At 40.6% G+C, this 26,538-nt stretch overlaps 1 protein-coding gene across 2 annotated transcripts in view; it reads right to left on the bottom strand.

Annotated features, from left to right (window-relative positions):
* Nucleotides 1-26,538, bottom strand: part of LOC136825509 (ras GTPase-activating-like protein IQGAP1) — a 235,338-nt gene that overhangs the window by 144,649 nt on the left and 64,151 nt on the right. For both annotated transcript variants that reach the window (XM_067082078.1, XM_067082077.1), the window contains exons 11-17: nucleotides 22,459-22,593; nucleotides 17,910-18,066; nucleotides 16,199-16,338; nucleotides 15,864-16,051; nucleotides 1,948-2,086; nucleotides 1,585-1,728; nucleotides 1,143-1,238 (exon numbers count right to left, since the gene is read on the bottom strand). In XM_067082078.1, coding sequence (XP_066938179.1) covers nucleotides 1,143-1,238; nucleotides 1,585-1,728; nucleotides 1,948-2,086; nucleotides 15,864-16,051; nucleotides 16,199-16,338; nucleotides 17,910-18,066; nucleotides 22,459-22,593 — 999 coding nt within the window. The remainder of the gene's footprint in view (nucleotides 1-1,142; nucleotides 1,239-1,584; nucleotides 1,729-1,947; nucleotides 2,087-15,863; nucleotides 16,052-16,198; nucleotides 16,339-17,909; nucleotides 18,067-22,458; nucleotides 22,594-26,538) is intronic.

Consider the following 26,538-nt stretch of genomic DNA (forward strand, 5'->3'; position numbering starts at 1 on the left):
CATGATAATTTATAGTCATTAGCAGCCTGAACATTGTTTTCTCAGCTTAAGCTACATTTTGCAGCTTAAATTTAGCAGTATATTTCCTTGCCGATCTTTTCTCCATAGCAAATAAGGGTATAAAGTAATAATATTAATCCTATTCTATTTAACGTCGTTTGTAACACAACTACGGTAATTGTTTCTACCATACGATGGTTGAAATACAAGCAAAACATCTGTTGTTATCAGATTCAGTTATTAGCAAAACAGCAGTTTCTCGTTCAGTTGTTTTTGGTTGTACGCATTTAGGCAAGAGTGTAATGTCACTAACAATACTTTTATCATTCTATTTTACTTTTTTTTAACTATAAGATGGGATAAAGAGATGGAGGAAGTTGTTTATTGATTTGGTCTCTCTCGCTGCCTAACTGTACGCTGCTGCCTGTGCGAAATTTAAAAATATTTTCTAAATATTGTCGCATTGGTATTAATTGCTAACCCCACTGCAAAATCAAATTATTGTAAGGCGAATTATTGTAACTAAAGCACTACCTGTGCGTACGTATATTTTTAAGTGTAAAATGTTTAAGATGACTTTGGAATCACATTAATAATATAATTTCAAAGATTAATACAGTAACAGTATAATAATTTAAGGTATATTTGATGTAGGATGATACTTTATGGTATACATTTGATATCTGAACTTTCAAGATAAGTGTTTTTAGAGGGGGTGGTTCACTATTCGCTGATTTTAACTATTTGGGGGGTCTGGTAAGCATCCCCCACGAATACAGGGGGGGGGTGACTAATGAATTAAAATAAGAGCAGATGAATTATCTGATAATCAAGTGAATGAAATAAGTATAATGATGCTCTTTTTCCCCTAATGTATTGAAAAATATACTAATACCTCAGGTAACTCTCTTGGTCATTTACGGTAAATCATAGCAAAATATAACAACATAATCTGTAGACTCCAAAACTGAAATCCTATACCAAATTATATCTTTCGAACTAAGAGTTATATGCAATGCTCTGTATAAATGAACATACTACTTTCAATTGAAACAGTAAATGCTGACAGGGTAAAAATAATTTCATCAACATTTAACTAAAAACAACTGAAAAAAATACACTTTAAGCAAACACTGCATCACCTGGATAGCAATGATGGCCTCTCTCTTCTTCTGAAACTGTTGCCTTACAAGGTAGCCCCGTACCCGTGCTTGCAATCTTACCACTAGCTGATCAACCTGTAAATGAAAATTACAAAACGAAATTATTTCAATGAAGTAAATAATCAATCAATTATATGATGGGAACAAAAGGACAGGAAGAGAACTTGGATCAAACTGCCCAGGAGTGAACAGAAACCATCATAAAGGGTAACATTCCTACGAAATTATTTCAGGAGCTAGGAAAAAATTCTAGGAAAGATATCTTCAAAAGGGTCAAACTGTAAAGGTGTTAATCACAGCAGCAAGAGATATTTACAGAATTTTGCAATAACCAGTCTCATTCAAATGTAATAAGATGGATAGCAAAATGGTTTGCTTGTGAAAGCCCTAAGAGCTTGTTTGATACATTTTTCTGACAAACCTGCTTATTGTGGGCTTCTTTTTGAATCACTCGAGATACAACTTCCTCTAGGTCAGAGAGTGTCAAGAAACGGCTCTTGTGTGCAACGACAAACTCATCAGGCTTTTCCCAAGTATAAGTTCCTTCATTTAAATTCAGAAAGACCTGCCATGAAAAATACTACTATTAGCAGACATTTAAAAAGCTAGTTAGTTACCATTTGAAAACAATTAAAAGCCAAATAATCAAACATAATTCAACCTTGACAAACAGGTTTTAAATTGTTAACCCTGAAGGTCAACTATACTTAGGACATGTTTGCTTGTAAGGTTTTAATAAATTTCATAGCATCACAAACTGTATATAACATAAACTGTATATTACCTTTGAACCATCTAGTAGAGTGTAAGGCACCCATGGGCACTTTGATGTTACAGCAATCTTCTTCTTAAAGTTCTTCTTCAACAAAGAAACAATGTCTTGGTGATTCTGACTTATGTGCAAATAAGATAATGCTGGCAACCTGAAAAACATGCCTTCCTTTATTTCAGCTTTACAGACAGTAGTATACATCACCCACACTATACTCAGCAATGAGGCATGACTTAGAGTGCCCCTTATATGTCCCACTGTAGATGATATTAAAGGCTCTTCACAGTGAACCTTCAAAATTCTAATGCATTGCTGTTTGTTATTTACTTTTAATTATATGTTCCTTTTGTTTTGTTCCAAGTAACTGTAGAAACTTCTTCAGTTTTACCAAACTCCCAATTTTCTGTCCTCATTTAACAACAAATCCTTTGGGAAAGTCCTCAAGTGTCATGAAATGTGATTAAGTGGCCTCGTTAAGCTACTTCAAAATAATTCAATCTACAACCGTTCACAAATAAATTTAATTTCTGTCAAACACAGGAGGCTATAAGGTTTGTTGATATAACTTTTTGAGATAATGTACAAAGGGATCAATATAATAGATAAGCATTATTTCAATTCATATACTGTACTCTGACCTCCATTTACTATGCAAAGCTGGAGGATCATGTGCTTATTCAAATGAAGCATCAGTGAGTCACCTCTGACACTATGGTTGGATTTTGGACATTGAATCAGTATATCACAAATGAACCAAAGGGTTAGGAAAAGAAGCTACAGGCCTTGTGGGGTGAAGATATTTTGTCTGAAAAATACCAAATTAAAAGAAATTTGTATTTTTCCTAATATATGAACCTACGCTTTCATATATGGCAAACTCCGTGCTTACCTAGCTTCGGCTGTTCTCGACTCATCTCTGTAAACAAAATCTCAAAAGCTACTTGGGTCATATGATGTGACCTGACCTCGACCCCCTTCTCCCTTTGTCTGAGACAGCCCATATGCAGCTCTGCTCAACCTCCTACAAGAAGTGAGAGATCAAGACTACATGGGGTGGTATGAGGAGGGTAACTTTACCTATGTGAAAAATTAGGTTCATATGTTAGGAAAAATACAAATTTCTTTTTAATTAGGTATTTGTTTCGACACATATACGAACTATTCTTCTATATATGGAGCCTCATCTGAAGGTGGGAGGACGATCTCTCAGGTAAACATACAGGAACATTACCCCTGATACCCCCCAAGGGCTTGTAAGGGTGTAAGCTCATGTAGTGTACTTAAGTTTTCTTTATAACGTAGCTGACGACGCCCTCCCCTTCTGCCGCAGCTTCCCATAGGGTTCCATGTGGTTAAATGACTTGTTGTGCAGCCACCACCAGACCAAAGGTGAAGATATCTAAGGATGTGTGTGCTACATCCTTAAGGTAGAAAGAGGTGAATGTTGTCTGCCTCTTCCAGACCCCGGCCCGAAGGACCTGCCCTACCGAGTGGTTCTTCTTAAACGCCAATGACGGCCCTATTCCTCTGATGTTGTGAGCCCTGACTCTGGTTGGGGTGGGGTCTCCATTACCTTCCAAACAGTATGCCCTCCCAATTACCTCTCTCAGCCAGTCGGAGATAGTTTTCCTCGATATCTCCCTCTTCTCTTGACCTGTACTTAAAAACAGTCTATGACAGGCTGGTCTACGCATTCAACATAGGCTCTCAAAGCTCTGACTGGGCATAGCACCATTTCGTGCTGTTCATTACCTACAAAGTCCTTAAATGAAGGAATGGAAAAACCATCAAACTTTGGGTCGTGTGAGGAGGGGTTCTGGGTCTTCATCACAAACTCTGGGAGGAAGGTAAAGCCCATCAACGTCCATCCATGATTGTGGGTCATGTTGTACGAGGGCATGAAGTTCGCCCACCCTCTTTGTCGATGCCAGTGCCAACAGAAAAATTAAGTTTTCATAATAAAACTAATATTGTAATACTTACCTGAACACCTGAATTAGCCCTGGTCACCTACCAGCCCGAACTACATCCTCATAGCTTTTACCCACTAAGTGGGTAATTAACTGTCAGCGTTACCAATGCTTACAGGAAAATCTTGTCAAATGAGTTACCTGAAGTACTGCTGGCAACACTGCTGCAAGTCCCAGCCGAGTGAGGCTGAGATCCCCAATTGCGTTACTCACTATTCAAATTGAAGTGGGGAGGAGGGTGGGAATCATTCAGGTGTTCAGGTAAGTATTACAATATTAGTTTTATTATGAAAACTTCATATTGCAATACACTCCCTGAACACCTGAATTAGCCCGATTAACAAAATTTTAAGGAGGTGGTATCAATCTAATTCAGCCCAACCTGCCAAAAGGGAAAGCAGGTAACTCATTATTCACCTACTCTGTACAAATGAATGTATCCTCACCTGGTTATCCCACTCGGCAGGTGAGAATGCCTGTAGAGAGAGTACCCCCCACGTCAGTCTCATGTCTAGGTACTGTCTGAGTCGAGCTACCTCTCATGTGGTATTCAAACCTCCTCATGGATAGAGTAGCAAAATAAAAAACCAACCTACCATGTGGCTAATCACAGCCTCCCATGAGTAGTGGAGAACGACGAACCTCCCATGTGGCTAATCAAAGCACTCTCATGTATGGAGGGGTACGATGAACCTCCCATGTGGCTAATCAAAGCACTCTCATGTATGGAGGGGTAAGATGAACCTCCCATGTGGCTATTGTAGCCTCTCATGTATGGAGGAGAAGTTGAGTGTGGAGGATCTTCGAGTTCTTCGCCGCCCATTGCCGCCGATGTCTGCGCAGAAGAGGTTGAAGGAACCAAACCTGTCCACTGGATCTGCCTAACTTCACAGTACTAACGCCAAACTTAATACTCTATGAACCCTGACCAACTGAGAATCCAAAGTTCCTTAGACTACATTCATTACCTAAAGTTCCCCCCACCCTTGGCATTACAATGTACCGGTACATGTAATTATAAGATCGAGTTGGTCGCCACAAAGGGACCCAGCAAGTAACTCTTCTCCGAAGAAACCTGAATGTCTCTGAGGTAGAAAGTCGTGCAAACTGACATTGACTTCCAGATGGCTGCCTCTAAGAACCTCCCACTAAGAGAGTACCCCCTCCGCTAAATGAACGCACCCTCGATAATAGAGTTAGCGCTACACACGGACTAAGAGAATACCTCTCATGTAAGGAGGAGAACGATTAATCTCCCAAGTGGCTATTCAGAGCCTACCCAGCATGGAGGGAATGAGGTAGTGTGCTGAGCCATTGACCCTCCGCCCTGCAGGTTGTGGCAAAGGCCGACAAGTGAAGAAGTATCTCAGCGCCAATAAAGCGCCTAGGCTAGCCTACGAGAGCACCTCTTCGGACCCTCGTAGGGAAACTATCAAAGACTAGGATACTTAAAACGTACTAAACTTAAGTTCACGTGATTATGCTATCACTGTTGCTTAAGCTTCTAAAGCCTAAAAGGAATTCCTCTATCTGGTTAACCTAATAACCACCATACTACGTGAATACCACCTTAGCCAGATAACAGACTTCGCTGTTAAACATGGACTAAGAGAATAACCTTCTGAGCCTTCGCACTAAGAGAATACCACCTCAGCTAAATGAATGCACCCTAAATAGGAGAATTACGCTATACGCTGCTCTGTGTTTAATTGAACGTCTCTTAAGTAAAGGAAGAAAACACAGACGGACTCCCAAGTAAACTGCCTCCAGAATAGAAGACACTGAACAATTCCTTAGAAAGGAAGATGAAGTGGACATACTTCGAATACTGTGCGGTAATGAAAAAAAAAAAAAAACTGTTAAATGCTAAATATAATGTAAAGTCAAAATTAAATTGTATTCAAGGGCATAAACCTCGCACCTCATGAGAATCGTGTAGTGTGCCCGCAACTGTGTTTGTGGAGTGAGCGCTTATGAACCAGGGACCAGGAACCCTCTCTCCGAAGTTACAAATCTCATTCTCTGACAGAGGACAGGAAGGATTCTGCAGAGAGACAAGAAGTGTACACAGAAGCAGACGGAGTTTCTCAACCTTGATAAATAGACTTTAATATTCGCACTGGACATTAAAACATCCCCGCTTGATCTCCGGAACCAAACACTTGCAGATAAAGAACCTTAAACAAACGAGGCAGAGTTTTAGCCTCCGACTCTGTCTTCGCCATGAATTCTGGAAGAAGAGAAATATATATTTCCCGCCTAGGAAACCAGCCTAGAAAACTTCCCAAAGTTCGCCCACCTTTCTGTCTGCAGCTAAAGCCGAAAGAAAGAAAACACCTAATCTGTTGTCTTAACGTTAGAACTTCAACAAATCTCATGAAGGAGCACAAGTCGGCAAGACCGGATGTTAAACTTAAAGGAATGTAATAACTCATAGAAGATCCTACTACCAGAAATTTCGGAAAGATGGAAAAATGTACTGCTAAGTGTTGAGCGGTAGCTAGCAGTAACCGAAAACGGAAGAATCTTGACTTTCTGAAGGAATAAGAGAAAATCAGCTATTTTGGTTATGGCAGGCCTAAAGATGGAATGACCTTCCTTACGACACCGACTTCCACATGTCCAGCTGACATGGTAAAGCTTACGGGTTGACTTTCTCAAGCTGAAAGAAACACTGTCTAGACAGCTTTAGAGAGTCCGGTCTGCAACTAGGTTCATCACGCATGAGTTTGGACGATGATGGTGAAACTGCGGTTGTCTAGAAGATCTTCCGCATGAGAAGGAACATCGGAACTTCTGTAAGGAGCATTAGGAGTTCCGGAAACCAAGGGCATTAGGGCCAGCAAGGAACTAGAGTCAGAGACGTCTTGACACTCCCGCAATTCCTGATTACCTGATGAATGAGACTAAATGGCGGAAACCATACACCTCTAAAGTTCTAATGTTCTTGTTCCCCCCCGAGTTCTCAGATACGAAATGGCAGTTACGATGTCGCAAAGCAGACCCACTACTCTGTTGCGCACTAGGACTGAAAAACACCTGAGGGGTTCCTTTACAGCCCTGAGTTCCTGAAGATTATGACTTCTATTGTTCCCGATCCCTCCAGAGGCCTGAAGCCTGGGTTCCTCCAAGATTGCTCCCCAACCTTGATATGAGGCTTCTGAGTACAGATGAATGTCGGGAAAGGGGGAGACTATAGACCTTCAGGATGTCAGATGTACTTCTTCTGACTATCACAGAAGATCCGACAAGCAAGGATCGTTCCAGACTAAACCTGCATTCTCGATGTGGAAGTCCCAGCGATTCCTGAGACATACCTGAAGAGAAGAGCATAAGGAGACAACAAGACACTGATTCTCCATAAAAGGCTTCTCCAAGTGGGTACCAGCTGTTCCCTGTTGGACAGGAACACCTCTACTTCAATATTTTGTACCCTCGACGATGCATAACTGCCGACACTGGAGACATGAGTTAGAAGCAACAAGTTCGTTATACTGGCAACATCCCCTGAACCCAGAGCAGCCACACTAATCATAGCCTGCTGTGACGCTACTGCTGACGATGGCTACATGAAATTGACCATGGAGGAAATATCCTTCTCCCTAAAAGACTGTTGCAGAGCGCAAAAGGCGCCCTCAACAGTACTCTCTCCGAATGTCTGGAGAGTGAGGTGGAAGTTTTGAAAGAAGTCCCTCCTCTTCTGCCAAAGAACGTTGTACAGTCAGGCGAAATGTTAACCTGGTATGTCAGCCCCATTGACACCGAAGTGATGAGGTGTCAGGCAGTACAGGATCAGAGGGAGTATATCCATCTTGTTTGAGAAAACCCTATCAACCTGGACACATCCACAGAGTGGGACAAGGCCTCCGACTGGAGATGAAACTGAGACCAAACAATTGACGAAGGAACACAAGAGAGAAGAGCCTCAACAGATACGTTGAGAGGAACCCTGATACCTGCAGAAGGGTTACCCACTACCTTGTTAAATCCCCTCCTGAATAGGAGGCAAGGTTGAATCCTGCTTACTCCACCCTATCAAAGCCACTAACCTACGTCTGCCTCCCTCAATGCCTGCCCAACACGGCCAGATTCTTTGATGATTGAGCAACTACCGGTTCTGTTGCATATAGACACTCGAACGTTGTTTGATTCGGTAGCATAGGCTCCTCTGCAACCTTGGAATGAGGATAAAGAGTGTGGATGAAGTCCACCATCCGCTTATACTCATTCTCATTAGTTGAAGAACTAATATCTGGTACCAGATCCTCCTCCTCAAATGAACAATCCTTGTCGGACTGGTCTGACTGAGCAGGAACAGGAAAGAGGCAGGCTGACCCCTAGCAAACACTGAACTCGAAAACCTGGAACTTGCCACACCTGGGTGCGTGAGACAGACGCCTGACGTATCAATCACGAACATACTAGAGGCACCAAAGTAGGTTGCGCAAACCCTGCACCACCCAACGAGGAAGATGCAACACCTGGGCAGATAATGCCCATGCCTGAGAGTGTAGAGGTCAATATAGAGGGATGAATAAATTTGTTTTTATTTAGCATTTCCCAACGTTTTGAGAGAGAGAGAGAGAGAGAGAGAGAGAGAGAGAGAGAGAGAGATGAGAGAGAGAGAGAGAGAGAGATGAGAGAGAGAGAGAGAGAGAGAGAGAGAGAGAGAGTCTGTCTGAGAGAGAGAGAGAGAGAGAGAGAGAGAGAGAGAGAGAGTTGTTTTTCGTGGCTGAGTTTTGTTGGAAGAGGATGAGTCTTTTTGTTTACGGCGCTGTCTGTCTGTGGAATATGTGTGAGGATTTTTCGGTTTTGAAGGCAGTCTTTGAGTCTTGAGTCAGAGCTGGTGGTCTGTTTTTTTGGTTTGGACAGTTTTTTTGTGCTGATGCAAAGTTGTTGTTTTCCTTGTTAGTGTGCTGTTCTTGTTGCTGTATGTTCATGAGTAGTGTGTTTTTCTGTTTTGGTTTGGTTTGTGTGGTTTTGTGTGCTGTGTTGGCGACCGTGGACGCTTTACTCCATCTTCCAGCAACCGAGGACCAGGGTGAGTGTTGTGTACTGTTTTTTTGTGTTTTAAAATCCCGCCACATAAAATTTGGCGCCCAACGTGGGGCTGTTGTAAAATAGCCGTTAGGATTGTTTGTGGTGGGTCGAGTGAGAGTAAGAGGTCAGGATGAGTGAGATAGAGAAACTGAGAGAGGAACTCCAGTGGCTAGGGAACTCCAGGGCAGGCTGGAGGAGGAGAATGGGAGGCTGAGGAGTGAGAATGAGGAGTTGAGGAGTCAGTTGGAGGAGATGGGAGGAATGCTAAGAAGTGCAAAAGAAGAAATGAAAGGGGGAGATGAAAGAGTCAGAAGAGAGAATGGAAGAGAGGATGGATAAAAGTTGGAGGGAGTGAAAGAAGTGTGGAAGAAATGATGAAAGGTATGTTCAAGGGTGTTTTTGGAGAAGGGGCTGTTGGAGGCAGGTTCTCTGGAACGTGTGAAGGGGCAAGAGAGAAAGAAAAGGAGGAAGAAGTGAATGGAAGCGTGAGTGATGAAAGTGATATGGGAATAGGAAGTAAGAAACGAGGGAATGAGAGGCAGGGTAAGGAAAAGGGGAATGAAAAGCAAGGGAAGGAACAGAGGGAAAGTAAGGATAAGTCAGGGGAAGAAAAAGGGAAGAAGGGAAAGGAAAGGAAACTGGTAAGAAGGGTAAGGAAGTGGGAAAGGCAGGAAAGAAGGGAGAGGGTGAAGGCAGTAGTGATAGTGAGGTGGATGGAGGTGAGTGGATAAAAGTGGATAAAAAGAGGGGGAAGAAGAGTGTAATGAGTAAGATGAATGTAAAGTGCAGAAGTGGACTCTTTGTATTGGAAGAGGGTATGAAAGGACAGAGCGAAAGTAGCGAAAGTGAGAGTGAAAGTGAGAAAGAAGTGAGAAAGGCTATGTATGTGAGGGAGGTACCCGTGTGAAAAAGTATAATGAGTATGGAAGTAGGGATGTGCATGATTTCTTTAGGGAGTATGAAAAAGGTTTTGTCAGGATAAGTATGGGGAAAGTAAGAGAGTGTGGGCACGAGAATTAGGAGAGTATTTGACTGGGTTTTTACTTGATATGTATAGGGTTATTATGAGTGTGGGGGATGTTGAGTATGACAAGGTGAAAGCTAGATTAGTTGAGCAAGCGAGGCGTATGAAAGCGAGTGTTAAGTATAAGAGGAAGAATGAATTTGATGAGGCAAGAATGAAAGCTGGGGAAACCTTGTCACTGTATGCTTGTAGGCTGGAGACGTTGGCAAGGAAGAAGTTTGGGGATGATGGGATAGATGAATGTAAGGAGTTAGTACGGAAGTTGTTAGGGACAGTGCCAGATGGAGTTAGAGAATTTGTGAACTTGAAGCGGAAGGAGAAGAAAAGATGGACGAATGAAAGGTTGACTTGGGGAGAAATTTTGGAAATTGTAGAAGATTATGAGCTTGACAGGGTTATAAAAGAGAGCAGAAGTGTAAGTGTAAGGGCTGGGGTAGATGAGAGAGTACCAGAGTTTGGAAGCTTTAGGGATGCAGTGTTGAGGGGCCCAATGAGAATGGCCGATAGTGTAATAGATAGGAGTGTAAGAGCAAGTAATGTAGAGGTGCCAGTGAGGATGAATGATGGGTTTGTAAGGGAACAACGGGTTGGACGGGTTAGGGATAGTAGTGTACAAAGGGGAAGGTCGGTGAGTGGAAGTCGAGCGAAGTGTTTTAGATGTGGAAAGGAAGGACATACAAAGAATGAGTGTAGGTGGGCTTTAGGAGCGTGTTTCGGGTGTGGGCAATCGGGACATTTGGTAAGGGAGTGTACGAAAGATAGGGGGGTTAAATGCTACAGGTGCGGACAGCTGGGTCATATTGCTAATGGTTGTAGGGGTACCCGAGTGAATGTAATATGTGGCAACTGTGGTAAGAATGGGCATTATGCGAGAATGTGTTCAGAACCGAGAGCGAAGTGTGTCGAATGTGGAATGGAAGGGCATGTATCAAGTGTATGTAGACGAAAGAGGGTGACTGTGACAGCGAATTCGGGAAACTGAGTGTGAAGGGGGTTCAAATGGGTGGGTCCTCCAGGATGCAAGCGGTGCGTGTGATGCATGTACGTGAGGGTTGTTGCATGAGGATCAGCAGTTTGTTTTGATAGAGTATGGTAGGAAACGTAAGAAAGGGAAGAACGTGGTAAACTGAATGGTCGTAAAGTTGTGTGATAGGGTGTGAGTGCCAAAGTGAAAATGAGTGATAAAGCGTGTAATACGGATGAATGGGATGGTATGAATAGAACGTATAGCATATGCGGGTTTGATATAACTGAGTTGACTGAACGTGTAGGGGTTGGTGAGCGGTTGGAGGTGAGCGAAAGTGTAAGAGTAAGAGAGCGTAGCAGTGATAGACGAGTGATTGAAAGCATGAATGAATCGTTGCAAGAATTGGAAAGGTCAATGAGCGAATGGGATGGGTTAGTTGAATTGGGGGAGGTATTTGGGAACGAGTTAGAGGGTATAGATGAGATTGTGGATGAAATTGAGAGTGGTAATAGTGAAGAAGATAGCGTGAATCTGAGAGAGAATGGAGGAGATGATGTGAGTTTGAGTGTTGCTAGGAGAGAGAGTGATTCTGAGAGAATGATTGCGTGCCCAGCTGAACGCGATCTAGAGGACCTGCTAGTGAGCATCCGTGGGTGTTATGTGGGTGATTTGAAAGAGGTGTGAAAGGTGTTGGTTGGGAAATGCTAAAAGGGGGGAGAAATATAGAGGGATGAATAAATTTGTTTTTATTTAGCATTTCCCAACGTTTTGTGAGAGAGAGAGAGAGAGAGAGAGAGAGAGAGAGTGTGTAATTGTCGTAAGTGAGTGCTTCCTTGTTGGAAGAGGATGAGGTCGTTAGTTTGTTTACGGCGCTGTCTGTCTGTGGAATGTGTGTGTGAGGATTTTTCGGTTTTGAAGGCAGTCTTTTTGAGTCTTGAGTCAGAGCTAGTGCTGGTCTGTTTTTTTGGTTTGGACAGTTTTTTTTTGTGCTGATGCAAAGTTGTTGTTTTCCCTTGTTAGTGTGCTGTTCTTGTTGCTGTATGTTCATGAGTAGTGTGTTTTTCTGTTTTGGTTTGGTTTGTGTGGTTTTGTGTGCTGTGTTGGCGACCGTGGATGCCTTACTCCATCTTCCAGCAACCGAGGACCAGGGTGAGTGTTGTGTACTGTTTTTTTGTGTTTTAAAATCCCGCCACATCGCAACACCCGAACCACGCAAATCCGGATGTATCAAAACCGCATGAGAATGGGAATCCGGAACTGAAGACCTTGATGACCCGGAATCAACCCCGACCTTACATGGATGCCTAGACGGAGGGACAGAGAAACCTGCAGGAAAGTTGAGAAAGAAGAAGCTGAAGCAGGGAAGAAGGAAGAAGCCACACTTGGAGTAACCACCAGGGCACCTAGCACCAACGTTGGACAGATGGAGAAGGTACCAACCGGACCGAACTCAGAGTTTCGAAGGGGAAGTTACGAGGTACCGAACCCAAGGTAACAGAGGAAGGCAAATTACCAGCTATCCTGGAGAATGGAAAGGCTGAGGAAACTATTGGTGCTGATACACTGAACGCTGGCGCAGGCAAACCGCTGACTGCTGTAGCATCCGCAAGAATCGCGTAGGATACATTAAGATTAGGAACCCGTAAAGAATGAAAATAAGGAGTTGCTGGCGCCTCCGCAAACACCTGAGAAGCAACTAGATCAGATGCCTGAGAAACTACAGGATTCACAAAAGGTGATAAAGACAATGGATCCGTTAAAAGTACCCCTTCCCTTAACCCCAAAGAGAGAGAGGGAGCTGCTGAAGCTCTAATATCACAGGGCTGAACCAAGAAAAACCTATACTCTGCTGAGTTAAAAGCCAAGAAAACAGGATGAGCAACAAAGACCGAAAAGAAGATTGAGAAGGGCAATGGAAGAAGGCTTAGAAGAAAATAGGGATAAAAGGGAAATTCCGTAGCGGTTGAAGAGGCCATAGATTTCAAAGAAAGAAAATAGACTGGTTCTGTTCCCCCTGCCCCTGATAATCTTGATAGACATCATTATCAAATTCAGAAAATTCTTCAAGACATGATCATGAATATTGGAAAACTCAATTGCCAGAAATACTACCATCACAGGATGAAAGAAATTTTAACTCCTGAAGGAAAAGGAACCTTTCAAGAAGGAGTATTCAAGGAAAAACAAAACAAATTCAGAACCAGATACAGTACATCAGAAACCAAATCTGAATGACCCTCCACAGATCTGGAAACCTTTTGTTGCACAGAGCACAAAGCAGGAAATAAAACCGAAGACTGATCTAAATGAGAGACCTAAACATTAGCGACCCCAATCAAACCTGAACCCAAAGAAGACTGCACGTTCAACTACTCTTCCTGAATACTTCCTAAAGTAGAATTCCTTCTCATCTGAGTGATTCCTAATTCTAAACCCACCTTAGAACTTACGCTGTTAGAGGGAAGGGGGAAATCTGCTGCCAACACTGCCTGCTCCGCACCGGGGGGGGGGGTTCCTACCTCCGAGGTTTGCAGTTCTACATGACCCCCGGCACCCGTTAGGGCTGGTTCTGGAACAGGCAGGGGGAGCTGATAAAGAATGATTAGTATCTTCAACACTAGTACTACTATCCTTATCTCTAGTTCCATTAATTTAGTCATACAGCTAGAAAAGAAAATAGATGAGACATACTAGCTAGTAACTTCTCTAACTTTTTGAATAATTCTTCCATCTGATCTACTGACCAAGACTCGCTGCCTATCTGACTGATACTACACTGCATCTTCCTACATAAAATACAAACAGAATGTCGATCGTGTTTGAGGGTACTCATCCTATGCTAGCAGGACGTGTAGGGCCGATGAGTGTCAGCATCTCCAGCAGTAGAAGGCTCTATTGTTGAAGATGTAAACGAAACGGAAGTATTGGCGCTAGCAAACGGCGATGCCTTCTTGTCTGACTTATCCAATCGAGTCCAAAGTACCGATCCCATCGAGTCCAAATTACCGATCCCAAAGTCAAAATCAGGAGAGAAGTTCCAAAACCAATCAATAAAGTACCCATCCAGGAGAAAAAGCGTTGAAAACAGTCCAAATCGTAATCTGATGTCCAAATTCTTAAATGGGGGTCAGGCTAAATGACCAAAAGTTCGCCTGGGAGACACACACACACAGCATGGCGAACAAAAAGCAACTGGGGATCTCGGCCTCACTCGGCTGGGACTTGCAGCAGTGTTGCCAATGGTACTTCAGATAACTCACTTGACAAGATTTTCCTGTAAGCGTTGGTAACGCTGACAGTTAATTACCCACTTAGTGGGTAAAAGCTATGGGGATGTAGTTCAGGCTGGTAGGTGACCAGGGCTAATTCAGGTGTTCAGGGAGTGTATTGCAATACTGATTTTAGGGTCAAGTCGTGGTCTGAGGTCCTTCTGAGTGGTTCCTAAGGCACTTTCCTCAGTGAAGCTAGGACCTTGGTGATGCTCCATTTTGGGGGTTTTAATTCTCGAGGAGAACAACTCTTCTCAAAGTTCCTAACCATATCCGACAACTCCCATGACGCCGACAGGTCTATGCCTCCAGATTTGAATACCCGGGAGAGGGTGGACCTACAGCCTTTAATTGCTGACATGGCAAGGTGCTCCTTCTGACCCAGGAAAAGAAGGAACTCCACCTCCTTCACAACTGCAGATTGGGGGAAGAGGGTCTGAGGGGGCTGGCAATGACTTCTCCTGAAAAACCTTTCTTTCTCAGGAGTTGCAGGATAGCCTCCACCCATGAAGCTGGATGGAGGTCATTGCCCGATGCAACCTGTCGTTGTGCTCGTTTCAGCAGGGTGGGAGTGGAGGGAAGCTGTCTTGGGATGCCTATCAGCAGGTGGAGGAGGTCTGTGAACCACTCTGCTTGTGGCCACTTTGGAGCTACATGTGTCATCCTCAGACCCTGCGACACACACAGCCTATTGATGACTTTCCGAAGTTGGCAGAACGGAGAAAAGGCATTTATGTCTAGGCTGTCACGAAAAGATCCAATGTGGGCCCACCCACAACTTGAGTAACCTGTCAGCTACGCCCTGTTCTAACAACCATCCCATTCCCACTATCTGATCTGCCCTGCTCAGTTGGTCTGCCATGATGTTCTTTTTCCTGGGAATGTACCTGGCAGTCTGCATCATTCCCTTAGTCTCTGACTATTCGTGCATTTTCTCGGTTAAGCAGCAGAAACACAATTGAACTAACATGCTGGTTGTTTCCCTGAATGCTCCGATAGTGGGTGGAGCCTGTCACCTACACAAAAACAATAGAAGAGCTACCGTGAATTTTTAAGAAGGCTTCTGCGTGAATAGAAACCTTAGCTATTTAATTACTTGGTAAGCTACTTATATGAAATGGAAATTTAGGTGGTTTTCTTATGGTAATGAAAATAACATCTGATGTACAATTCCAATAATTAACCAAATAATTCTACATATACATTACAATATTTTAGATATCTTGATAAGAAAATGCTGTTAGTGATGGCTGTGACATCATCTCATATAAATCTTGTACTTTACTAACAAAAGATGTTAGGTTGAAAAATTATTCCAACTGGTTGCAATGGTTCTGTTTTGAATGTTGTAGGTGGTAGTTGAGTCATTTCACTATTTGGACATTTCTTCTTAACGAAAATCCACTGTGGTTGAAATATCAGTACAGATTATTTCAGTAATATTTACTGATAACAAGTGCTTATAGTTGGTCAACAGAACATGTTAAGAAGGCAGGTGATCAAATTACTCAGAATTTTTGTAAACTTGAAATGGGTTGTCCCAAAAACTAAACAACTGGACTAAAGTATAAATTGCCTTTTAATTTTTTTCAAAATTTAGATGTCTTTTATCACAAAGAGAAATATGGCATAACAATTGAGTCAAGCATCTTTCCTACCTCAACAGGTCCAGCACAGTTGAATCATTGCCTGCTGCTAATGCCTTATTCAATCTAGTCAGTATCTGAGCAGTCTGAGAGGACTCCTCTGCATGCCTTTTCACTGCAACCACAACTTGTTGTATGTCCTCCAACCACAATTCTTGTGCATCACTACCCAACATCTCTTTCTTAGCTGAACGGAGTAACTGTGGAAGAAGCATATACAGTAATATATATGCATTGCTATTACTTCATGTGACTGATAGGAAATTCATATTCTATGATCTATGCTTATTCATTCCATTTAATATATTTCTTTGACATATGTTTTATATTGAAAGTACAGTACTCACCTTTAGAAGCTGATAATAATGAAGCGAATCATTCTCACACAAAAACTTTAAACCTAGAGCTGGATGTTTTAGCCCATTCATCATATCTGTTATATTTCCCAATTCCACACTAGCGTTTACTGCTGTTAATATTCTCACCTCTGAAACAAATTGAGAACAAGTAACTAATTATATCCTAAGCTGTTCTCCACTGAGTGAAAGTAGTACACAGTACAATGAAATCCTGATGTACAAAAATGAAATTAAACTAAAATTTAATTTTTTATATTAACTTCTATAATTAACTAATGCTTAACCCTTAATGGACAGGAATCCTCATTGAGTACAGGCAGTCCCCAGTTATCGGCGGGGGTTCCATTCCGATGCCATGGCGATAAGCAAAAATCACTGATTTTCAGTTATCAGTGCCTCTTTTAGGTATGTATTGGTGCCAATAAGTGGAAATCGGCGTATGTCGGTGGCGAAAATTGCTGATTTTCATCGCTAGACAAGCACTGAAAAACCAGATCACCGATAACTGGGGACTGCCTATATCTATAACAGGTTTTGGGTAATGGATGAGAATCCTCATACGAGTATTAATATTACGCGCTTTATGACTTGGCTGTATCGATCGGGAAAGAGTTTCCATCTCTTCAATGGCCCAAACATGACTGGTGGCAACTTTAGACTCAGCTCAGCTCAGTCAGTGGGCATCTCAGGGAGATCAGTATTGTTCTTGACTTGATGGGGGGATGCCTTGATCCTCTCTCTCCCATGATGTCTTTTTATTTATTTGCTCATAAATATACTCAGGGACTGCTGTTGGTTTTAGTTCTTATCTTTTATGATATGACGTCAGTTATAATTGTAATTTTGCAAAGAAAAGTGCAAAGAAGTATTAAAAAAAAAAAAAAAAAAACATGTATACTGTACCTCCAAAAAAGTTACTGCATCTCCCGATCTCAGTAAATTTACGTAAATATTTTACAACAAATATACTCATAATTTGTTACTGATTTTAGTTCTTATCTGTTACAATATTGCGTGAGCTGTAATTATAATTTTACAACACAAAATAAAATAAATTAGAAAAAAAATGTATATATAACTTGGTAAAATTTACAAGTGTTTTGTAAAAGAGGCCCCATATAGGGTTGTTAAATAATCACTTTCAACTTCCTGTGGAAGGTAGGGAAAATTTTGTAGAATTTCTTTTCTTACACCATGTGCATTTGCAAATCTTCTGCTTTCCACTGATGCATTTTTTTGTTAAACTGGCCAACCTTAAAGACTGACCGGTCTGGGGGTTTGCATGATATATAATTAGCCCATCATTTAAGGGTTAAATGCTAGTATACAACATGACCAGTCACTAAATGCAAAGATTCAGCATGAGAATTGTTTATGCACTACACATCTCGATTGGTGAAAAAAAATCCAAAATTTTTTCATTTGTAACTAGAGTGCCTCCAAATTTTTTATTTAAGGCCAAAACTAACCATAAAGTTTGAACTGCATTAAGTCAGAACTGAATAATGTCCCCAGTAATAGTATCAAACAAAATGTGCAATTTGAATAGTGAATTTGTAAGAGTATGTAAACAATTTCTTCACATCTAAGAGTGCTACGAATGACCTATTATAAACTGATCCTGCATTCACAAATCTAAAATATCACTTTCCTTAATGACTTAGCTTCAATCATACAGAACTTACACATTTTGACTTACTGTCATTATCCTCCTGACGTTTCGCATTCACATCATCTACCACCTGCTGAATGTCCAGATATGTAAGTAAAGGGCACGAATCTTCCCCCGACAATTTAGCTCGCCTTATCTCATCAAGAGCAGTTATGTATTCACGTATATATGCTTCCTCCAAGCCCTGGCGAAGTGCGGTTCATAAAGATCAAAAGTAAAACGATGGGACATGGATATACCATGGCAGATATACTTACACACATTTATGGTATTGAAAGAACTAAGTCTTATATGAAGAGGTTCTAGATTTTGTTGACTACAGCATGTTATTCTCAAAGAGAAACTTTATTTTCTTTTAATAAAAGGTGAAAAGAGCAGCAAAGAAATATATAAATTATTATTTTAAAATTTATTTTTTACATACCTCTCCATCATATAGTTTTTATTTCCGTGTCAGCAGAAGTTCAACAGATTTAAACAAAAAATGAGAACACTGGGTTTTCCATGAATATCCATTTTCTATCCATCTACTTCCCCTACCCACCACCAAGGGTACAAACACTCATAGCCAGTCAGTCTACTTATGTCCAGTTTGAATGTGGGGAGGTAGGGAGGGCAATTTATATACAGTAATGGAGAGGTAGGCATTTAAAAAATAAATCTTAAATTAAGAATCTATATTTTTGAAATGAACCTTACCTCTCCATTATATAGCTGATTCCCACAGTTGAAAAAGGAGGTGGGCTAAGTGAAAATCAGCCACCCCTTTGAAGACTATTTAGTTAAAATATAAAGTACAAAACAAGGGTTTGTTTACCCAGTGAACTCAATCCATCGGCTATTACTACCGCCCTAAGAGGATTGTCACTCAAGTACAAGATCCTCATCACAAAGATACCAGAGGTTTCTTTGGAGGATGTCTCCTTCACAGGAGGTGGGGTAGGGTTACTGTGCCAAAACCCTGAAGAGCCAACAATGGATAACTAACAGGTACCTACATACAAAAGTACATTTCCAATACTCAATATTGAGTTCCTCCAAGTTTCCCAGACACCACAATTGGGTTCAAAAAGCAGTAGGCAAAAAATGTCTACCTATCAATTTCGGACATAATATCCCCTGCACAAACCAGAGGTGGTACCACTCTACAATAATCGTATTAAATCTCCACACCATGATAATGAACCATAAATACAGAATTACCATGCCAATGAGTGACTTCAAAAACGTAACTAAGGATAAGTTTCCAGATTTAAAAGTTTTAGCCGCTGCTCCCATTTTAAGTGGCTTTCCTTCCATTAAGGATAGAAATTAGCATGACAGTCCTTAACCAATGATCTAATGAAAAGGACATAAGATTCCTAATCATTGGAAGCTCTGGCTTCAGAGCACTATACACAAAACCTTTACATCAACTTGAATACTTTCAGTGCAATTTAAACAATTCTTAAAGTTCTTACAAGACCCTAAGGAGTTGCATTCCTCATTCCCTAGTCACTCCAAGCTAGATAAAGATCCTGTTGTAGGCAAGGGCCTAGCCTACAACTATACTTAGCCCAAAATAGGGCAAAAATAATTGCCTTGTCTACAGCAAAGCCTGTCTTTGCTGAAAAACCTTGTAGCTCTCTCCTTAAACTAACAATGAATTGACAGAGGCCACCTCTTGACCAATGTCCAGGTTAAAGGAAAAAACCTAAGCCTCATTAGCCAGGTCAAAAAACTTCCTCAAAATCATGACCTTAATGAGAAGACCTCTGCATCACTATAAAAAAAAAACTACAAGACCTGAAAAACCTCTTAGAAGTGACAGCAGCACAAATAAATAAGGGCGAAACTTTCTCCGTAGGAAACCCCGAAAAATGAGAATAACTAACTCCAAAATCAAAAACTTGTGCCGGAATTTAGTTCTCCTCCAGTGCTACCTCCAGAATTGGAAAGAGACCCATAGGTTATGAGGCAGTTCTCTTTCTCCAATGCATGGAGACAAATAAGCAAAAATTCTTGGAAGAGGCTCCTTTCCATGAACTGCACTAAAACCTTGGATACCCAAGACAAACCTAATGAAATGCAGCTAAAAAGGTTCTATTTCCACAAAATATGCTAACCTCTCCTTACAAAAAGCAATTAACTTCTTCAACAGAAGCACAAACAACTTGCCCTCCTGCCAAAGCAGCAGTGGGAGAATAAGGGTCTTAGCTACCAAAAGTATGCCAGAGAGACTGACTGGGGCAAAGATGATGTTGGAAGAGCATCAGCTGACTGCACCGAACAAACTCCTCATGAGCTTCCACCAAGGGTTTAAAAACTCCTCTTTAGTCACTGCTGACAAAACCACTTGCTCCAACTCAAAAGGATGACACTGATTCAGTTGGAAACCTGTCGGCTCAACAAAATTACCAAAATTCTGATCAGGAAAATCTCATGATAACGTGAAGGTTCCTAAACCACAGGAGACTCGAAAATGAAACAGCAACCAATTGTTTACCGACAGAAACTCCCACAACAGGATAAGGAGTTGCAATCCCCCAAACAGAATGCTGAGACTGCTAACGGCAACCACCTGCCTAACAAAAAGGAAGCTGACACAAGAGTGATTTGTCAAGATTCTCTATAGGCTGCTAAGGCTGGTGATAGTTGAGTAGGTGATAGGCGCACAGGTGAATGGCGCTCCGGCAATAGGAGAGCAGTCGATAGGCACACAAGTGAAAAACGCACAAGCAACAGAACTGCAGGCCATAGGTAAGCAAGTGATAAGTGCACAGGCAGGAACAAGTACATGGCACTGCAGCAAAAGTGCAAAATTGTGCTATGCGCAGGCAACCAGTGCATCAAAACTGAGAAGTGCACCATCATGCTGGCCGATAAAAGCCATGATACACAGGAAAGCCGAAGACAGTCGAGGCTTCTCACTAAAATCTAACCGATACTTAATACTAGCCTTAAACTCGAAAAGATCCTTAGCTACAGGGGATTCAAGAAAAAACTCCTAAAAGCAAAAGGTAACTTTCCTCGAAGAGGCAGCCTTAGTTAGTGCTTACTACCCGATAGAAGGAGCTAAAACTCGCTTAAATACTACCAGCAAGAGTCGAAGCATTATTCCTACCAAGCAAATCTGATATGGTAAAATTAAAAGAAGAAAAAATGTCAGGAGACTCCTCTTAGCAATCCTGTTGGAGGATGAATTCTGGTGCTAGAACTGATGCTGCTTGGAGCCGCAGACGGCAGACCAAACAGAGGGAGGAGACAATGGGCACAGATCTGCACTGTTTTCTGACATGTCCTGGATCCTTGTTACTCCAAGCCACAAGGGAGTACGACAGGATGTGCCAAGGACAAGGCAAGAAAAAAGTGGGGCATTTATCCTTCCTATGACAAGGGAAAAAAACCTGAACTTAACAAGACTGTCAGGAGGGTAGCGCAGAAAAGAAAAAAAATTAATAATAATAAGATCCTGTGAACTTATGCCAAGTGAACATAAAAAAAATGACTTCATCCTATCACATCTACTGACCTGAATTGACGGGAAGCTCATTAGAGTAACAGATCAAAGAGAAACAGCAGAAGACCTAACCAGCTACTAAATGGGGAAGCACACAAGACATGCATTCCTTTAACTCAAGACTTACAATACCTATCCTCTACAGTTGTTTCTACAACTTAACAAGCTCTCTTCGTTCACGATCAATTTCAGCATTTCGTTAAACTACGAATCACATAGTTATCCAATCATAACCCTTCTCTCAGCAAAAAACACATAATGAGGGTCAATCAAATTGGAATAATACATACAGCAGCAACTCCTACCTTACAGGTTCTCACCGAACGAATATATTCAAAATAAAAAAGAACATCAAAAAACAAACCAACAGAAAACCGAGTACATTTAACAATCTATCGACTCCCACTGAAACCAGTGACTGAAGTAGACTGACCGGGCATGAGTGTTTGTACCTACCGGTCTCCTGGTGGGGGTGGGGGGAAGTAGATAGATAGAAAACGAATATTAATAAAAAAGTGTTCGTTCTTTTTATGTTGAACTACCGCTGGCATGGAAGTAAAAGCTATATATTGGAGAGGTAAGGTTCATTTCAAAAATTAAAGTGTGACAACTGGGTGGGAAGAAACCAAATGGAATAGCTAAGTACAGCAATGCCCAAAGGCGCAACACCTGGGGGCAAAGAGATACTATCAAAAATACTATGGTATTGCCTAAAGATTACTAGGAAGGCCTAAAGCAAGCATTATCCTTTATGGGACAAATTAACTTAAATTAGCTTGGAGCACTGAACAGAACCCTTGAGTGTAATAAACTACAGGAACAAAATGCACTGATATTGGAAACTTTCTACCTTATCTTTTCTTGAAACCATAAAAAAAAATAATGATTAAGACAGTTCTGTTGCTATTGGAATAAAATATTTACCAAAGGTTCTCTTTATCTTTTTCCATCCATTCACACCAGTCTCTTCTCATGTAGCTGTCCAATCTCTTTATTTTTACCTTGCTTCAATAGTTACCTCTAAATAAAGAACAAATGCTAAATACATTTATACTGTAATACTAATAATGACCATACCTGAATGTGAGCATGGGGATGAGACAAATATTGCCACACTTCAGCAGGGTTGTGAGTGTCTATGGCAGCACTGATGCTGGCTATGGCAGACAGCAACTTTACACCACCCTCAACTTCTTCCAAGGTTAAATTACACTGAAAATTTTTAAAATGAAGTAATTATTCCAATACATAGTAATTATCCTTGTGTGCTTCAAAGTGATGCCCTCATTCTGGCTTGTATAAGAAAATCATATATCTTCCAGCACTGATGGCATATCATTAAATTAAATATTACTTTTTCTACTCTTTAAATCTTCAGTTGAAAACCTTACAGAGTCAACAGAGTATAATTTATACCAAAGTGTGTTCCAAAGGGAAATCAGCCTGCAAAAAGAGACATTGTGGTGGCATTTAGAAGTTTGGGTTTATATGATGAAATTTGTTTGTTTTTTCTTTGCATATTTTTGTTTGTAAATGCTTGAAGGGTTTAAGTTCATGATGTTTTTTCTTTTTTTTTTTACTTGCAGGTTGCTTGAGCAAGATAAGATTGAGTGAGTGGGCTTAGCTCCCTTTCACCTACTGTAGTAAAATCTCACACTGGTTTCCATGGTGAAGACCTGTGGGTGAATAAGCAATCAAGCAGTTGGTGAGACTGAACCATTTTCAAGTTGTATGTGGGTGAAGATTTTACTTAAGACAGTGACTGTCCCAAATGGGATAGGGTTTACAGAAGTGCTTAATTATCTTATGCTGATTTTTTCATGAGTAAGATCTCAGATTCGTCTAGAAGGAGAGAAGGGTTTTTGTGTAGAAAAAGACTGCATGAAGAAATTCCAAAGAAATTTCCGCCCTCAACTTGGATGTCATAGCTAAAATAAACTCCGTCCTGATCCCTGAAATGTGTGTTGACTTTCATGATTGTCTTAGATTATTCTGAGATGAAGTGCTGAGAAAGATAAGGAACTATTTTTGGGACATATGCCAGAGCTGGAGATTTGTTGATATTTTGACTATTGGTAATATTAAGTTAGGCTAAGTTAGGTATAGTTAAGGTTGAAGGTCATAGACCACTGTAATATTAAGATAATCAATTAGGTTAAGGAAAGTCAGAGTTTTATTTAGTAACCTCGAAATTTGTTCCCATCTGAAAGCTTTCCTGGCTGAACCAGTCCAAAAATGCTACAGTTATGCAATCCACCCACCTGTTCATGTTCTTCTTTTATAATCCAGCTTATGACTACAAAAAACCACAAAACAGACTTACAACCCAAAACTGACAACCTAACCATCAGAGAGCTCTCTCTACCGCATCACAGTCTTTCCAACACTCCCACCTGCATTTGTTTACATTTTGCTCCCTCTCGCCATTTGTTGTTCTATGACATCACAATACATACTTTTAAACACAAAGAATGCTTTACTACAAAAACATCTTATAAAATTAAATGTGCTTTTTATACATTTCATAATGCCCATAATGATCAAACTTCTTAAACTGACATATACTCACTTATCTCCTTCTCCCTCCCCTCCAACCTCTTCTTATCCTAATCCCCTCTAATCTTCATTATTCTCCAATTCTTTACTCTCTACGTAATTTCTAATATTTTCCCCCTGAAACTCTAGCTTTAGTCACTTCATCAGCTATCTGATGCTTTGCTTTTATCCAGCTCACCTCCTTTATTTCTCCAGATTCTACTGTTTCTCTTTTTGCTGCAATATCAATTTTTAATCTCTTACTACTTACTCCGGTACTTGATTTTACTGCAGTCATTTGGATTTAATTATCAGTTTTAACCAATGCTTCTATTTTTCTCCCTCCTACTATCTCTTCCCACAAATGTCTCAAATATATCAATCCTTCTATGGCCTCCCCCACACTCAGAGCTTCTGCTTCAGTGGTGGACTTTGCTACCCTTCTGGATTTCTACATATGGGACTTCCCCTCTTAACATCTGTCAAAGATATCACATAACCCAATTGCGTGTGACCATCTTCAATATTCCCAAATGAAGCATCTGCATAGGCTTCCCAATAAATCTTTTCTTCTTCTGACTCACTTATTATCACTTCTCCCATTATACTCTTAGTTTTTCTCACTATTGTAATCAGCTTTTTCATATCTTGAGTTGTTCCTTCTTTAAAAGCTTTACTTAATTCACTAACATCATATGATATTTCTGGCATGGCATGTAGCGATACCCAATTCAACTGTCCTACCATTGATCTATATTCTGTTAACTCCTTTAGTCCTAATACTCTATTACCTGTAAATCTTCTAACTTCTCGTTCTCTTATAGAATTTACATACTGCCACTGATTAAGACAAATTCCATTTTCCTTATGCTCTACGATTACTCCTATCTACTTAAAACTTTTACTTTCTTGTTCTCCTTCTTGCAATTTCCCAACTGTTTCCTTTAAAAATCCTTCATTTCCAACGTAGCAAAAATCATCTACATGTGTACATAAAATACCACTCAATTTATTCTTTCCTCCAAAAGAATATACTATTAGGTTCTAATCTACTTCTCTCACCTTTAAGCTCCGCCACAACTTTTACCACTTTACAACTTGCCATAAGTCTGTTAGTAACATTTTTATTTTCTCTTTTTCTTTCTCTGTTAGCTTCCATATTTTATCTCCACTTCCGTGACCAAATTGCAGATGTAACTTCATCAATGCACCTTTAATTTCCCTTAGACTCTCTCTCCTTCCATCCCTCCAGTAATGATGCTTCTTCTACCTTCCTCCTCAGAATTTGTATTCTTAAGTGGCCCTGTTTGTCTTCTCTTAACTTTACTTTCATTTCCCCTAATACTTCTGTTTTAACACAATTCTCTTTGAAATTTATATTCATACCCATTTTCCTCATGGTTTTCTTACCTATCAACCACGGTACATCACCCTGCAAAATTTCTGTCTTCAAGCAAAACTTTTTGTTTTTCAATATCACTGGTATTTCCATTACTCCTTTCGACTCGTAAGATGACTCACCGAAATTAAATACTTTATTAGACTCTTTCTTAGTATCATTCGTTCTCCTCAACTCTTCCTGATTCAAACCTATGACAATGCGGTCTAGTTATAATTCCCCACAAACTGTTTATTTACATCCTGTGTCTAAAATTGCATCAACCTCTCCCAAGATTCTTCCTCTATTTTACTAACTTCTCCTATATAAACTTTTTCTTCTTGTCCAGTTTCTGATTTCTTCTTATTTTGAAAATTCTGAGGACAATCTCTAGCCCAATGCCATTCTGATTTGCATATTGCACACAGTGTTACTTTCCCTTCTCCATTTATAGAATTTCTTCCACTCCTACCTCGATTCACCTTTCCCCGATATCTTTGGTTTTCCCTCCCTCTCCCGAAATTTGCATAGCCTTCTGACCCCAACCAATCCCCCTCCTCTTTATTCCCTAATACCTCAAATATTCTTTTCACTATCTGTGACACTGTTTTATATTCCAACTTTCCTTGACCACAAGCTCCTAATACCATTTGTTTTTTATTTTCTGTGAGATTCGTTTGTTCTAGTACATGAAAACCTTTTGCTTCCTCTTCAAGCATGTTTTTCCCTAGCGCTCTACTACATTCTGACTCTGCCTTTTCATACCTAATTATAAAAAATCTCATCTTTTCACTAGATTCTCTTTCTATTTTAAAATAGTTTTTCATTTTACTGTAATTTTCCATTAACATATCTTTTAGATACACTTCATCTGGTTTGGACAGGATTATCTTTGAACCCTCTTTATCCTCAAGTTCATCTCTATCTATTTCTTCTGTTACTTCTAAAGCTTTTCCTTTTAAGCTCATTCTTATCTCTATCCCTGGATATTTCACTTCTCCACACACCACAAGCCAGTCTTCGACTTGTCCTCTCCATCCTTTATAATTGCCCTGTGTCACACTAAATCTCAGACAGTCTCTTCTCCATTTCATCTCCCAAAGTTTACCATTAGATCCGTCCATTTTTAACTAACCACACTCTGATACCTACTTGCAAGTTTTCCTAGCCTAACCCATCCAAAAATGCTACAATTATGCAATTCACCCACCTGTTCATGTTCTTCTTCTTTTATAATCCGGCTT

This window comes from Macrobrachium rosenbergii, chromosome 37 (genome assembly GCF_040412425.1).
Source record: "Macrobrachium rosenbergii isolate ZJJX-2024 chromosome 37, ASM4041242v1, whole genome shotgun sequence".
NCBI lineage: Eukaryota > Metazoa > Arthropoda > Malacostraca > Decapoda > Palaemonidae > Macrobrachium > Macrobrachium rosenbergii.